This window comes from Trichosurus vulpecula, chromosome 4 (genome assembly GCF_011100635.1).
Source record: "Trichosurus vulpecula isolate mTriVul1 chromosome 4, mTriVul1.pri, whole genome shotgun sequence".
NCBI lineage: Eukaryota > Metazoa > Chordata > Mammalia > Diprotodontia > Phalangeridae > Trichosurus > Trichosurus vulpecula.
In genome coordinates this window covers 160,395,048-160,411,927 of record NC_050576.1, presented here as the reverse complement: position 1 = coordinate 160,411,927, position 16,880 = coordinate 160,395,048, and the positions used below count along the sequence as shown (strand labels likewise).

General features: G+C 47.2%; 1 protein-coding gene across 2 annotated transcripts in view; it reads left to right on the top strand.

The window, feature by feature from the left end:
- The window catches only part of NTRK1 (neurotrophic receptor tyrosine kinase 1), a gene marked incomplete at its 5' end in the record, with an annotated part of 33,811 nt that extends 17,272 nt beyond the window's left edge, over positions 1-16,539 (top strand). The window contains 11 exon segments of one of the 2 annotated variants that reach the window (XM_036754537.1): positions 1,881-2,019; positions 2,931-3,257; positions 4,135-4,152; positions 4,348-4,403; positions 4,838-4,940; positions 5,731-5,874; positions 7,352-7,482; positions 7,710-7,882; positions 12,117-12,357; positions 13,475-13,633; positions 16,213-16,539. In XM_036754537.1, the coding sequence (XP_036610432.1) occupies positions 1,881-2,019; positions 2,931-3,257; positions 4,135-4,152; positions 4,348-4,403; positions 4,838-4,940; positions 5,731-5,874; positions 7,352-7,482; positions 7,710-7,882; positions 12,117-12,357; positions 13,475-13,633; positions 16,213-16,398 (1,677 nt within the window). 2 annotated transcript variants of the gene reach the window in all.
- Between the last annotated feature and the right edge of the window lie 341 nt (positions 16,540-16,880).

The window sequence follows — 16,880 nt, the reverse complement described above, 5'->3', positions numbered from 1 at the left end:
TTGAAGACTTCTGGAGAAGGGGAGCCTACAACCTCCCCAGGGAGCCCACTTCACTCTTGAATAGCTCTAATTTTTAGTTCACATTACACTTGAATCACACTTAAATCCTCCCCTTCGCCATTTTCCCTCATTGTTTTTAGTTTTGCCCTGAAGGGCCAAGTAGAAAAAGTCTAGTCTATCTTTCTTACGACTACCTTTTAGTCCTTGAATGTAGCTGTTCTTGGGGTGTTGTGGAAAGATCACTCACTTTCAAGTTAAGAAGCCTAGGTTTGAGTTCTGGCTTTGCCAGTCAGAACAAATCGTTTGACTTCTTTGGGCCTCAGTTTCCTCATCCATAAAATGCGGATAAGAATATTTGCAATGTGATGGCAACATATATATCTATGTCTATATCCATATCCATATCCATATCCGTCTCTATCTATCTATCTATCTATCTATCTATCTATCTATCTATCTATCTATCTATCTAATGAAATATCTCCTATTTGCAAAGCATTGGTGCTTAGTGCTGGAGAAGATAAGAAACTTGGGTGAGACTTAATTCTTGCTCTCATGGAGTTTACAGTCTAGTAGGGAACTAACACTAAAACAGAGAACTAAAACATACAATAACTAGCTCATAGGGTTGTTCTAAGAAAATTGGTTTGTAAACCTTAAGACCAAGGTGTGCTGGAACCAGCTCCAATAGGATCCCAGAACCTACTGTGGAATTTTCAGTGTGGGCATTCGCACCATAGGCAAGTCTACAAATCAGGGCTTCATTTATTGTTTTGTTGATTGTCTATATTTGAGAAAATGTTAATAATGCAAATTAAACTTAAAGGTGTGTTTCCTGGGTACTTTGTGTGTGTGTGTGTGTGGGGGGTGGAATAGGGAGGGAGAGACAGTTATTAAACATTTACTAGCATATTCCTACCTTAAAGTTACATAGAAATGGTGAGTCATTGCTGACTCAGGATCCTGAATATAGATATATTATTGAGAAATTGAGGCAAGTTGAAAAGGTGCCATTTGCTTCTTCCACTTTTCCAGTTCTTTCCTTTGTACAGTTTTGTTCTCTCCTCTCTTACCATCAGCTGCCCCTTCTAAAAGCTATCACCTCTGACCTTGACCCCTTCCTGTGTCCATTTTTGGATTTTAGTATGTTGTATATTTGCATTTTAGCATGCTGTAGACTGAGGAGATACATCAGTAAGTTTGTTAGAACTCTTACAAAGCAAGAGTAAATAGGTTTGAAACAAGGACATGAAGGCCTCACCTTTAGTGCAGGAGATTTGTGTATCTCTGGATTACACGTCTTTTTTTTTTTCTTCTTCTTCTTTCTTTTAGGTTCTCAGATTTTTTCATTCATATATTCATTGAATTAATTCAACAAGTATTTGTTAGGCATGTGCCATACCCTTTTCCCCTGATAGAGTTCTAGTTTTCAGAGAGGCATAAATACAAAAAGAGAAGGAAGAGGCATTTCACTGATTCTGTCACTTTCCGTAGACTATTTCCTCGTCCTCATCAGTTCTCTCTCCTCTGGATTATGAAATCCCTCTTCCTATACATCCAAAGCCAGAAGAGATCACAAGAGTTCCCGGTTCTGGAGAATATTTAGTTCCCCACCCCCTTAAGGCTGCAATGTACCTTCCCTTCACCTGGGTCCCAGAATTGGAGCAACCACCTGTCTTTGGAGTCAGAAGACCTGGAGTCAGAAATTTGAATCCTAGCTTTGCTTTGTGGCTTGGGGCAAATCTTCGTGCCTTGGTTTCCTCATTTGTAAAATAAAGAGGCTCAGCCAGAAGCTTTCCGAGTCCTGTTCCAGCTCTAGAGTTTATAAATCTTGGCCTCTTTCAGAAAGCTCTCCCTGATCTGATTCTCCTCTCTCTTAGCCCTCGGAATCTGGGAATCTGTCTTCCTTATGGTTGATTCTGGTCAATGTCTCCAGTGACCTCAACAGGAAGAATGTGACATGCTGGGCTGAGAATGCTGTGGGCCGGGCTGAGGTCTCTGTCCAGGTCAACGTTACCTGTGAGTTCTTGGGTCCATGGTCTCTCGAGGGCAGGTTCCCTCTGTCTTCTCTAGGCCTGAGCTCCAGGAGGATGTGGTATGGGGAATGGGAGGCATAGGGAGGTGGTGCAGGGGTGGGGGGGAGGTGTCCACAGCTGCCCCACAGCTGTTCCTTCAAAGTCCCAGGAGAACTTGATACAGAGAGCAGCATTTAAGGGGCTGGGGATGGGATTTTTCCCGGGCAAAGATTTGAATGATTGAGATAATTAGCTTTTCTTTAGTCCCACAGCCTGGTTTCTTTTCTCCTTGATGTTTGGTTCCTTTGTATCTACTGTCCAATTTTTTTTAGACCCTTGGCCTCTCATCCCTTTTTTTAAAGTCCCTTTCCCATTTGAGTTTTTCTAGGCTTTTCTGGTTTCCTGGGCTTGCCTCCCACTTTCATTCTTTCCCCTCCCCCCCCCAAATTATTTTATTTTTAAAAATTCTATTTGCTTTTTATTTTTCCAGATTTAATTTTCCAAGAAGGCTTGTTGCTTAAGTTTTCTTTAGGCCAACTGTGCAGTTTTACTATACTTGAAGCCCCGTACTCTAAATGTTTTTACAAAATAATCCTATCTAACTTCTTTCTAAAGCCCAGCATCTTACATTTAGGCCTAACTTCCTTAGTCTACATATAGTTTCTCTCAGGCCAACTGGGCATGGGGTAATTGTAACAGCTCTGGATTTAAAGGCAGAGAAAGTAAGTTTAAACCCCAGCTCTACTGTTTAATAGCTGTTACCTCAGGCGAGTCACTGTGTTTCCCAGGGCCTCCCATTTTTCACCTGTCAGATGAGGGGATTGTATTGCATGATGTCTAAGGGCCCTTCTAGCTGTGAATTCTCCGATTCTGCGGCTCTCTCCTTCTCTCTCCCCCTTCCCTCCTGGGCCACAGTTCCATCTAGAGTGGATGTCCAAGAGCCAGTTGCCCAGCACCACTGGTGCATCCCTTTTTCTGTGGACGGGCAGCCGCCCCCCACCCTCACATGGCGCTTCAACGGCCGCTTACTCAATGAAACCACCTTCATCTTCACGGAGTTCCTGGAACAGGCCGCCAATGAGACCGTGAGGCACGGATGCCTGCGACTTAACCAGCCTACGCACGTTAACAACGGCAATTATTCCCTGGAGGCCTCGAACCCTGGGGGCCGGGCCACTGATTCCGTGATGGCTTCCTTCATGGACAATCCTTTCCAGTTCAACCCTGAGGATCCGATCCCTGGTAGGCAGGTCTCCCTGTGACACACACACAGACTTGGGGTCTGACCGGGGAAAGGAGTCCTATATCTGGGAGGGCGCAGCTTGCCCAGTGGAGTAACCCCACCGTGACCCCCCAGTCTTCCCTCAGGGACTCACCCCTTCCTCAAGGTTTGGAATGGCCAACCCCTCTATTGTGTGGCCTGTCCAGGGAAAAGCACCCAGAGGTTCTGGCATCCCAACATGATGTAATGGAAAGAATATTGGATTGGGAGTCAGAGGTCCTAGGTTCAAATTCCAGAGTTGTTTGTGGGCAAGTCACTCCCTCTACCTCTTCCAGGCTTCAGTTCCCTCACCTGTCGAATGAAGGGATTGGACTAGATGACCTCTAAAATCCCTTCAAGCTCTTATTCCCATGACCCGAGATCTCTTTCTTCTTCTTCCTTACTCAGGGATCCTACCCCTCCCCTCACTCTTTCTTCAGTGTCTGGGCTCCTAATCCCCATTCCACCATATCCACCACCTTTGTCATCACGACAGCCTGACTAGGATAGGACCCATGCACCTGGGTTCCATGTCCCTGTATCATTGGGTTCTCCTTCTCCTTCTCCCACAGTAACCCAGCAGAGAAGGCATAGAGATAACTATTCTATCCCATTTTGTAATGTTTCCATTCTCTACCCCACCCCACCCCCATTTCTGCTACCACTGTGACCCAGCTGGGAAATGACCTCTCCTCTCATTGTCCCTACATTCATCCTTGAGATGGGTATCATTCCTAATTCCTCTCTTCCCTTTTGGGTGAGGGCATGTAGCTAGGGGGTAAAAGGGCTGAGGTTCACTACCGTTCCCCAACCCGCTGACTCCTCTTTCCCCCCTTTTCTTCTTTTTTTCCTCTGCAGTTTCTTATTCCCCAGGAGGTAAGTATCACATCCCTATTTCCTCTGAGTCAGGAGAGCACATTTGGTCCTGGTCTTTGACCGGGGAAGGGTGGAGGAGTCATGAGTGCATTTGGCCTCCTTTAGGGAAATGGGAAGCTCAGCCTAGGCATGGGAGTTGGCTCCAGGGGGAGGTACAGGGCTTGTCACCATCTACTTTTTTCTATCTTTACACAGCAACCAATAGCACTTCTGGGGACCCTGTGGAGAAGAAAGAAGACCCATCTTTTGGGGTGAGAACAGAGACAAGGGTTGGTTAGAGTTAGGGGAAGCTGGCTAAGATATAGAGGATTGCTGGATGGATGGGGGAGGGCGTTGGAGTCAAAGTAATTTGACTCAGAATAACAGACACATTTGCATGATGTCAATGTCCCCCAAAGCTCTGCCCTTCTCTCCTTCCACTGATAATTCCTCCTTTGTCAATAGACTGGCTTCATGAGAGGAATACCCACTATACCCATCTGGGTCAAAGCTGTACTATTGGGGCTACTGGGAGAGAGAAGATAACATGATACCTGGGTCCCCCATGAAACAGAGAGGAGAAGGGAGTGGAGGGCTTGGGGGAATCCAGCCATTGGGTCCCATTGGGAGGGGAGAGTCTGGAGAGATTACAGTCCTGAGGGTGACCTTTGACCCACTTGTGTCCAACTCTATCCTCCTCTTCCAGGTCTCTGTGGCAGTGGGCCTCGCTGTTTTCGCCTGCCTCTTTCTCTCTGTCCTACTTATTCTTCTCAACAAATGTGGCCGGAGAAGCAAGTTCGGAATCAACCGTGAGCTAGAGGATGGCCCTAGGCTGGATGTTGTCTCTGCCTCTCTGTCTTTTGCTGTCTTTCAGTGTGTCTCCATGTTGCTTTCTCTGTGTTTCTCCATGATCTCACCGAGTGTCCCTTGTCCTTCTATATGTCCCTGTTTCTCAGCATCTCTGTGTTTTCAAACTCCCTCTGGACCATTTAGTTAATTTCGCTCCTTCATTCAGCATCTTTTCATTTCTGTCTATCAAGCGTCACTCACTGTCTTGGTACCCCTCTATACTTCAGTTTCTCGAAGTGTCTGTATCTCCATCTCTTTGTTTCTCTCCCTTGAGGCATTTCTCTCTTCATTTCTGTGTGTGTGTGTTCTGGGGGCTGGGTTTGTGTGTGTGGGGGTAGTATTCACAGCAGCAGCAGCCACTAATTTGTGGCTGGATCAGAGTCAAGCACTAAGTGATTCTGGGAGACCTGGGGTCCTGAGGGAGAGAGGGGTGTCTGCAGTACCCTTGGGGGCCTGAGGCTAATCAGGAGCTCAGCCAAGAACAACCACCAGGGCCCCACCCTCCAGGTCTGCCTCTATCTAGAGAGCCCCCAAGCCCTGGAGTCTCAATACCAATCCCGCATACTTTGAGGTGCTCAGGTGTCTGTGCTGCGGGATGAAGTGGTTGGATCTCTTGATTTCTCTCTTGACCTTAATATGACCATGCACTTGGGGGTGGCATCTGGACATTGGGCACAGGGAGGGGAAGATAAGAGATTGGGGCATGGTGATTGTCCGTATTCTTTTGACTTGCCTATTCCCCATCCCTAGGTCCTGCGGTGCTGGCCCCTGAGGAAGGTCTGGCCATGTCCCTACATTTCATGACTCTGGGAAGCAGCTCCCTATCTCCTGAGGGAAAGGGATCCGGGTTACAGGGACACATCATTGAGAATCCACAATACTTCAGTGATGCCTGTAAGGGGGGATGGGGAAAGTGAGCCTCCATATTGGTGAGATGGTGGCCCTCGTCACTCACTAATGTTTAGCCTGGCAGCCACAGAGCCCTCCTCAACCCAGCTCCTACTTCTCTGCCCATCCACTGTGGTTAACCCCAGGCTAGAGAAATTCTGCCTCCGAGAGTCTACCAGTCAATAATTTAGCAAAAAATATAAAATCATGCCCCCTATCCTAACATCATGAGTTGCTAGATAGGAGGTGAATATTTTATGTACTTTCTGTTTTCAGTCCTGTCCAACTCCCCATGATCCCTTTTGGAGTTTTCTTGGCAAAGATACTGGAATGATTTGCCATTTCCTTCTCTAGCTCATTTTACAGATGAGGAAACTGAGGCAAAGAGGGTTAAGTGACTTGCCCAGGGTCACACAGCTAATAAGTCTGAGACCAGATTTGAGCTCAAGTCTTCCTAACTCTAGGCCCAGTGCTCCATCCATTGTGTCACCTAGCTGCCCTAGTAGAGGCCCTCATTTCTACCTGACTGAACTACTATAAGAGTTTCCTAACAGGTTTTTGTTTTTTTTTTTTTTTACTTCTAGCCTAGCCTCCTTTTGTCCATCTATGGGACTGCCAGAGTCATCTTTATGTTTGTCACACCTATACTCAAAGATCTTAAATGACTCCTTATTGCCCATCAAGTAGCTTAAACTCCCGATCCTACCATTCAAGGCCTTCTAGAACCCAACACTACCCTCCACTCCACACATGTATGCTCTTGACAAAGTTCTTTGCTTTTTACATATGTCCTGTTATCTCTAACATTCATACTTTTACATTCATACATTTCCTCTATATCTGGAATGTCACCCCTCCCTTTCTACCCCAGCATCTCTATCTTCAAAATCTGTGAACTCCAACTCAAATGCTGCCTCCTCCAGAGAGCCTCCTCTGATGCCCCTCCCAGGACAACCTTCTGCTCTCAGCCTTCATGCAGCATTTTTCAAACACCTCTCAAATTCTCTCCTTTGTTATGAAACAACCATGTCCTTGGTCATCTTGTCCCCCTAATAATAATAATAAATATAATAGCTAACATTTACATGGTGTTATGTGCCAGACACTGTGCTAAATGCTTTACAATTACCTCATTTGATCCTCACAACAACCCTGGGGAGCAGGTGCTGTTATTATTATCCCCATTTTACAAATGAGTAAACTGAGGCAGAGATTCAGTGCTCTTCCCTGGTAGAATGATATATCCCCAGCTCCTGACAGTTCTCTGTAATATGAGATATTACATGGTGTCTGTGTTGATGCCTTATCCCCCGTCTAGACTGTAAGCCCTTTGGAAGCAGAAATTTTGTCATCTCTAAATTTTGTGTCCTTTCCTTGTCTCCTTCCACTCCCTTAGCACTGTCCTCTGCACACAGAAAGCACTCAATAATTGTTGTGTTGCGTTGTGTCACTGTCCACACTATGTTCCCCCCCCCCCCCCCAGGCGTCCATCACATTAAGCGTAGAGACATCGTGCTCAAATGGGAGCTGGGAGAAGGTGCCTTCGGGAAGGTCTTCCTGGCTGAATGTCACAACCTACTTCCAGAGCAGGACAAGATGCTGGTGGCTGTCAAGGTGAGCTCAAAGGGCTTCTGTGAGTGCCCCCAGACAGCCTGATTCTGTGGGACTTGTCTCCCTTTCAGCCAATGGGGATTGGGGACCTAATTACATTAGACTGACTGGTAGGGATGAGCATGAGGCTGCCTCTGAGGGCAGACCTGAGATACCCTCCTATCTGAGGGTGGGCTCATGCCTGCCAGCTTGGGCCTTCATGTCCACCCACCCTATGCCACCCACACCAGGCCCTGAAGGAGGTGTCTGAGAGTGCCCGTCAGGACTTCCAGAGAGAGGCGGAGCTGCTGACTGTCCTGCAGCACCAGCACATCGTCCGCTTTTTTGGGGTCTGCACAGAGGGCCGCCCACTGCTCATGGTCTTTGAGTACATGAAGCACGGAGACCTGAACCGTTTTCTCAGGTGTGTAGCTCTCTGGGGGCCTGGCTCTACAACCCCCCGCCCTTACCTTTCCTGATCCCTCCACAACTTCACCCCTCCAGATCCTTCCCCAGCTTCTCCTCCACCTCCCCTACGGTTTGCTCATTCATTCATGTAGTAAATCAGTACTGAGTCTACTGTGCTGCATGCTCTGATAGATGCTGGATGAGAGTACAAAGAAATACACGATGCAGATTTTCCTTCAGGAATGTGCCGCCTAGGCAGGGAGATGCCTTGTATGCAGAAAAGGACGGTTTATGCTAAGTGGTGAGAAGAGACATGCAGTGATGGGGGAGAGAGCATTTGCAAATACTTACAGAAGGAGGGTCCAGGCATTTTAGAAGGCCGGGAAGAGTTCAGGGGAGGGTTGGCACTTTGGTGGGAGCATGGGACATGTGAAGGAGAACAGGTCAGAGAAGTAGTTTGGGGTCAGAGGGTGACTGACCTAGAGGACCAGGCTAAGCAGTTTGGCCTCTTCTTGGCTGGCTTTTCCCAGACTATCTTTAGAGAAATGCTAATGACCTAGATGTTGTGAGTAGGGGCTCCTTGAGAAAATTTTTTGATGCTTATGATACCTTTCCATTCAATTATGTTCACTATAAAATGATGAATGCATCGACAATGCTAAGCATGTGCAGTAGTTTGTGGGGGGACGGGAGGGATGAGAGTAGCCTTAATTATTTTTCTCAACTTCACCTTACCTGTATCCTAAAGATATTCCCATACCCACTTCTTGCTAACATTTCTGAGTTCCACTAATTAATTTCATGCCCAAAGTATTCAAAGGCCAGATTGGTTCAACATATGTCATGGTAGGTAATGGGGAGTCATGAAAGGTTTCTGAGCAGAGGAGTAACTTGATCTAAAGGGTTCTTTTGAAGGATTACCCTGGCAGCTCTGTGAAGTGCTTTGAATATAGTAAGCATTGTATAAATGTTTGTTGGATTAAAGAGATTAGAAGTTGGAGGTAGAGATTCCAGCTAGGAGGCTGCTAGATAGTCTAGGATATGAGTAATGATGTCCCAGAATAGTGGCCATAGCAGTGGTGAAGGGACTAATGGGAGACACATACTGAAAGAGGACCTAGTGGGAGTTGGTGACTGATTTGTTATGGGAGGTGAGAGATGAGTCAAAGATAACTCTAAGGCAGAGGTTCCCAAACTTATTTGGCATCCCCCTTTAAAAAAATTACTCAGCACCCCCCCCTAGAAATCTGCTTTCTTCAAGCCTTTAATGCTTTTTAAAATTTGCATAGTTCAAAAGAATACATACAATTTTTTTTCTTTAAAAGGATGCATCTTAAATTTAATAATTTATTGTAAATATGTGTGGGTTTTTTCATGCACTGAAATTTTGATGATGCGATATTGCATCATGTAACTGTAAAATACTGTATTGTAAACAAGTCATTACACCCACATATTCCTGCCAATGCATGCTGGATTTTTCCGTAATGCACGACACGCTTGCCTGCCAACACTTGCTTGTTAAGACCTGTCAGAGGTCTTGACCACTTATCGGTTATAACTTGCATTTTGTGTGTTTATTCAGAAAATAATGTAATCACTACAATTTTAACTCTGTTACACAACAAATGAAGCATGTACAAATAATTTTTCAAATTTTTCTTCTCTTTTCTTCTTTACTTATGCTTCCACCACCCCCTTATTTTTATTCAATGCTCCCCAATTGTACCTGAGGCTACTATCACCCTGTTAGGTCATTCCAGCACCCCCCACCCTGAGCGTGGTATCACCCACTTTGGGAACCTCTGCAAAGGTTTTATGCCTGGGCAATGAAGATAATTCTATTTAATTCAATTCAGCAAGCATTTATTAAGAATTCAGTGAGTCCAGGTGTACGGGGCACCATGCTAGATGGAGGCAAGGGAGGGAGATACAAAGCTTGAATGAGCTGTGATCTTTGCCCTGATGGAGCATGCAGCCAGAGAACAGAATGATGACAATGATAATAACTAGCATTTATATAGTGATTTAAGGTTTGCAAAGGACTTTACATATGTTATCTCATTTGATCCATACACAGAAAAGTATAATACAAAAGAATACCTAGAGAAAGTTTAAAACAAAGTTGAAGGGAGTGGTAGGACTGAGTAAGAGAAGGTGGTATTTGGATTGGGTTTTAAAGGATGGGAAGGAATTCAAGAGGAAAAAAGAGAGAGAGAGGCCATTCTAGGCACAGAACAAAGCATGGACAAAGGCATAGAGTGTCAAGAGTAAAATGTGTGTTTGGGGAACAGAGAATTGTCTAATTTGGCTAAAGCAGTTTGTAGAAGGGAGTAATATGAGATAAGGTAGAAAGCTATGGTGGTGTCATTTTGTAGAAGGTCTTGGATGTGAAGGAATCTGCACATTCCTCAGAAGGCCATAGGGAGCCCCAGATGACTTTTGAGCAGAGGAGTGACATGACCACATTCTGGCATAAGAAAAATTAGTCAGATGGCAGTGTAAACTATAAATGTAGTAGAAGAGAGAGTAAAAGTGGGAAGACTTCCTAAGGAGGTTTGCCCAGAAGGACCGCAGCCATGTAAATGGGAAGAACAAAAAAAAAAAAAGCAAAACTGAACATTATCTAATTATAATGAACAAGCTTGGTTATTTATAATTATAATGACCAAAAGAACAGAGAAAATACATTTCCATCCATTGCAGAGGTGGGGAACAATATGCATGGAATTGTGCATGTACTGTTAGATGTGGTCAATTGCTTAATTTTTCTGAACTGCTTTTTCCCCTCTTTATGTTTAAATCTTTATGAGATGGGGTGGTTCCCTGGGTAGGAGAGGGAGGAGGGACTATTTGGAAATGAAGGTAATGCAAAAACAGAAGGCATCAATGAAAAGATTTATTTTTTTAAGAGGTTATTTTCATAGGCCAGGCTAGATTAGGCCAGTGGTGATAAGGACAGATGGGATGGATGGATTTGAGACATTTGTCAGAGGTGACTGGACCTGGTAACTGATTGGATTTGAGAACTGAGGGGTGAGGAAAAGCAGACAAAAAAAATCAAAGATCATTGTAAAATTCTCAACACAGGAGACCAGATGGACAGCACTTCCATAGCTGGAAATTGTGAAGGAGGAAGGAGAAAGGAGAAGCAGGTTTAGGGGGAAAGATCATAGGCCTGATTTTGGATGTGTTGAGTTTGACTAGCCAGGTGGAGGAAGAAGGAAAAATAAGGAGGAATAAGGAAATGGGGAGGGGAGCAGGTTTGAGGGTAGGGGTGAAGATGATGAATGTGGATTCTGAGATGTTGAGTTTGAAAGGGACACCTTCCCCCATCCCCTACATGTTCCTCTAGGCTCCTTCTCTTGAAACCTTTTTTGCCTAGCTGAGGAATGAACTCCATTTCTCCATTCCTCACAATCCATACACCACATCCTTGGTACCAGCCCCTCCACTCAGACCATCTCTGTTCTTAACTTCTGTTCCATTTGGCTCTTTTACTGCCTTCCCACCTCAGAAATGTCAGTCTTTTTAGTCAGTTCAGACTCATCTCTATTCTTTTCCTTCACTGGTGGGGAATCTGCAGCCTTGAGGCCACATGTGCCCTCTAGGTCCTCAAGTGCGGCCGTTTGACTGAATCCAAACTTCACAGAACAAATCCCCTCAATAAAAGGATTTGTTCTCTAAAACTTGGAGGCTGCACCTGAAGACCTAGAAAGTCTTGAGGCCACAGGTTCCCCACCCCTGTGACGAGTCCTTCACCTCCAATAAACCTTTTCCTTCCCCTCCCCTCCTTCAGGACTCTGTTTCTGTTGGTATCTCCTCATCTTTATTCTAAGAACAACCACTTTTCCTTCCACTCAGTTTTTATCTAACCCCAAGTTCACTTGGAGGATGGGGCCTGGAGAAAAGCTAGGTCCCTCTTAGGCCAGACTCCTCTACAATCAAAGTTTCTGTCCTTCCCTCAGGAGCCAGACCAAGGAACCCAGAAGTCTGAGAGTTTAAGCCTAGGAATCCCTGGATCACCTTTTCCCTTTCCCTGTGGCTGGGATTTCTCTTTTCCCCTCATCTGTTCCTGATCCTTCCCTCCTGTTGCTCCAAAGTCAAGGCACCTGTATCTCTGTATCCTTTTTCCTCCTAGATGGGAGCCCATCACTTCCATTTCCCTAATCAGCCTCAGGTGTCCTCTGCCAGCTCACAAGTGTGTCCTCCCCTCTCCCTGAACTCATTCATCTTCCTCTCCCACCCAGGTCTCATGGGCCAGATGCCAAGATACTGGCCAACGGGGTGGGCACGGCTCCCGGGCCCCTAGGCCTAGGACAGCTGCTGGCTGTGGCAGGCCAGGTGGCTGCTGGGATGGTCTACCTGGCTAGCCTGCACTTTGTACACCGAGATCTGGCCACCCGGAACTGCCTGGTGGGCCAGGGGCTTGTGGTCAAGATTGGAGACTTTGGCATGAGCCGAGACATCTACAGCACTGACTACTACCGGGTAAGAGACCCAAGCCCACTTCTGGAGGCCTGCTCTCTACACACCCCCCAGCTCAGCCAGGTCCCCAGACTCAGATTCTAACCCCTTGCCCGCCAGGTTTTGGTCATGTTAAACCCCCAGAGCAGGGAGCTGGCTGTATGAGCTGGCTCAAATAATTTACCCTCCCTGGCCCCAGTTTCTAATCTGTGCAAATAGATTTGAGGATTTCTAAGGCCACTTCCAGTTTGGACAGGCTGGATTCCATGACCCCAGAGTCTTTCTGACAGGTCATAGAGAAGGAGGGCCATATTCATTTCACACATTGTTTTCATGAAATTTGCTTGTGGCCTCCTAGTAAAAAAAACTCTTTTGCCCCTTCCCAGAATAGCAGGGCCCCAAAGGCAGGGGTTCTGAACCAGAACTCCAGGGTTCTTCAGCAGGTTTGTGTGGGTTCCTGGGTCAGATGAAAGACTGTAAATGGGCGGGGGGGAGACAAGACTGCTCTCTTGGACCCAGTGAAGGAGCAGAGCAGCTGCGGGGAGACAGCATAGGGAAGACTCTTTTGTCTCTCTTCTCTCCATCCAGATGGAAGCTTCGTCACTTTTTCCCTTTTAGCTCTGGCCTAGGGACCAGCATCTATATTTAATGATTGGGGGGTGGGTGGGGGATCTTTGGGGCAGGGGAATCACTTAGTACTTGGCGTCCCCCAGACGTTCCATGCCCCTCCTCACCCATGTACTCAGACACAGACAGACCCTCTCTGGCAGCAGGGTGAGCATTGTACCTCACTTCTGGGTACTTTAAAGTTTACTAAGGGCTATCCTCCCAACCCTGTGAGGGAGCTAGTGCCAATATCACCCCTATTTCGTAGATGAGGAAACTGAGTCTCAGAAAGGTAGGAAAACTTGCCTGAGCCAGGAAGTGGCAAAGCTGGGATTTGAATCTTGGCTCCAAGTTATTTCCATTCAATCTGTTTGAATCCTTTCTGTTGTTCTAAGACCGGCCTCTCTCAGGCCCTAGGGCTCATGAGTGGGGCTTCTCCCATCTGCTCCAAAGTATTTCAGCAGGAAATGGGGCTTGCTCTCAGGTCAAGTGCTCTGGAAGGAGAAGGCCCAAGTGACTGGTGTTTTACCCATAGGTGGGAGGCCGAACGATGCTACCAATCCGATGGATGCCGCCAGAGAGCATCCTCTATCGGAAGTTTACCACGGAGAGTGACGTCTGGAGCTTTGGCGTCCTACTCTGGGAGATCTTCACCTATGGCAAACAGCCCTGGTACCAGCTCTCCAACACCGAGGTAGCTGGGGTCCCATCTTCATTACACTCCCTGGGTCCTCCCCCTCCTACCTTCCTCTCCTCACCCCAACTCCCTCTTCTCTTGAACCTGGGTCAACTCCAACCTCCCTCCCACCCCCCTGCATCTTCACCACCTCCATCTTGGTCCCATCTTTCGACAGCTGATATTAACTTTGCCCCTATAGTCAATAAATCAACCAGCAAATATTTATTAATTATCTGTTATGCACTAGGCACTGGGCATGTAAGACAAAGAATTAAGGAATCTCTACACGTAAGAAACTTCTGTTTTAGTGGGGGAGATGTTAGTTTGATTGATAACAAGATGGACAGTGGATAAACTACAGAAAAGACCACCTAAGTTGGAATAGAAGGGTGTCCTGGGATCTGAGGAGCAGATTCTGGGGAAAAGAGGAGGGGATTGATGTTAATACATGCATATTATGCATGCAAATATAGGCATATAAATATATGCAGCCTAAGGACAAAGTGAATAAATACAAAGTATCTACAAATACATACTATATACATAGTTGTCAGATACAAGGTAGTTTGGGAGAGACAGCACTAGCATTTGGAGTGAGCAGGAAATAAGGAAGCAGTCTTGTTTCAGAAATTTCAGGAAAAAGAATTTCAGGATTCAGGAAAAAGGGGGTATTGGAGCTGTACAGCCCACATCAGTCAAAGGCAATCCCAGGACCGCTCAGCTGACTCTCTCTTTCTACCCCGGGGCATAGCAATACAGCCAGCTGCTCATTCGGCTCCCTAAGTCCTTAGCCCTGGCATCAGCTCCTCCCCCCAAGTCTGGGAGCTCATGGAGTCAGCTCAGTGCCCTCCCCCTTTCCCCAGAATCTGTTCTGCAGAGCCCAGGACACGCTGCTATTCCAATTCACCCTCATGGGGAGTCTTTTCTGTAGTTTAACTGCTGTCCTTCTTGTTATCAAGCATGCTTCATTTCCTTCCTCTCCCCAGGGAGGTGGGGAGAGGGGACGTCCTAAAGAGCCCCCTTATACCCTTGGCCTTCTCTGGTCCATTTCCCTTATCTCTCTTCTCCTTCCCATTAGTCCCTCCCCTCTTCCCCACCCCCACTCCTTTTCTTCTCTCAGTCTGAGTCTCTGTGGCCCCGAAGTCCAGATCATGGGCCTCTCTTAATGACTCTCCAAGCATTTTATAGACCCCGGCTTTAGCTCTCCTTCCTCCTTATGGAGACAAGGGGACAGTGGTAGGGACTGGGATTAGACCATCAGAAGGACAGTCCTGTCTCACATCACCTTCCCATTAGTTCTTCCCCCTCTGCCCCACTCCCACCCCCTTTCTTCTCCCAGTCTGAGTTTCTATGGTCCCTAAATCCAAGTCAGGGGTGAGGAACCTGGGGCCACGAGGCTGCAGGTTCCCCACCCCTGATCCAGGTCATAGGCTTCTCTTAACAACCCTCCAAGTATTTTATAGACCCCAGCTTTAGTTTTCCTTCCTATTTATTGAGACAAGGGGGACTGAGGTTAGACCATCAGAAGGACAGTCCTGACCAATGTCCCCTATGGCCAGCCCTAACCTGCCAGCTAAGCAAAGTGATAAGGACCCAGGTGTCCAGCCCCCCAGCTCAGCTTCCTGCCCTCCCCCACCTCCTGGCTCACAGCTGTCAGTTCCCATTTCTTCTCCTAATGCAGTTGGCTCCCTGGGGGCTGGAGAGGCGGTGGGAGGGGGTTATAGATTTTAATTTTCTCAAGCACAGAGAGATGGAATGGAATTAGTCTCGGTTTCACTGCGTCTCTCCCCCCACCCTTACCCTGTCTCCACACCCCCATTCTCTCATGGGCTGTAACCCAAGGAGGCTCCTGCCCCCTCCTTGATCCCTCCTCCTTCCCTGCCCCTTCATCCCCATTCCCTTCTCTCCTCTTCATATTCTTGCCTGCCCTAATCTTCCTGCTAGTCCATCCTACAGTCTTCCTTCCATCCTGCCAGCTACAAATCCAATCCATTTTCTTTGCATTTTAGGGAATGCAAATTTCCCACAGAAGGGTGAGAAAGGGATATAGGAAAGGGGTACATTTCCTTCTCTCTTCACTCTCTCTCATTCCAATATCTCCTGCCTTCTTTCCATAGTCTAGTTTTTGCTTCTTCTTGGGGGTAGGGTAGAGAGGCCATTGGGAGAACCCACCCCATTCACTGCACCAAGCTGCTAAGTGTGATGAGCCTTCTCCTCTGCCGCCCACTTGGAAAGTCCATCCATGAGTGCCACCTCTCATTAGTTCATTGCTAACTTTCTGTAGCTTCCCCTAAATCCAGCCACTAAAAATCTAACAAGTCGGCCTGCAAACCCTCCCTGCCCCTACACATGCCTCCCCTCACACCCTGGTGGTACATCTCAGTCTAACCTCATTCCCTCTTGCTGCAGCCTCATTCTGTTTCATAGAATTTCAGACTTGGGAAGGACCTTAGAGATCACCCAGTACAGCCCCATGGACATGGGAAGAAGTTGAGGTCCAGAGAAGGATTTGCCCCAACTCATGGAAACCCAGCCTGGGCCTCCTACTTCTCTGGGTCAGGCCTCTTCTCACAACACCTTACTTCTTTCTCCAGGCAATCGAGTGCATCACTCAGGGCAGGGAACTGGAGAGGCCTCGGGCCTGTCCCCCGGAGGTGTACGCCATCATGCGGGGCTGCTGGCAGCGAGAGCCCCAGCAACGCCACAGCATCAAGGACATCCATGCCCGGCTCCAGGCCCTCATCAAGGCACCTCCTGTCTACCTGGACATCCTGGGCTAGCCCTGAGGATCAGGCCTCAAAAACCTCAGGGGCTCCCAACCTTGCTCACTCTCACCGCTGCCACCCTTATTATTACCACCCATGGGTGATCTCAAAGCATCTTTAACTCATCCTTATCCCAGGAACCCATGAGGAGTTGGGGAGGGGGGTGGGACAAGGGCAAGGGGGAAGGATTTGTATGCTACTCAAATGGCACAGTTGCTCAATATATTTATTGTCCCTTCTACTGTCTCCTTCTATCTTGCCTTGGGGGCAGGGAGGGCAGAGGAAGGGATGGGGTGGGTATGCCTATGTTCCTGGCACAGGACCATCCTTCCTGTGAGGGGGAACAGCCTTCCCTGGCTCCCAGCGTCAATTCATCCTCCTTTTTCTCTTTGTCTGTTCCCACCTGAATCAAATCCCATGTGTCCCTTCCTGCTTTTGGAGAAGCCACTTAAGGGTTAGCTCTCTGATATCTCGGGTTCCTCCCTTCTCTAGTAATC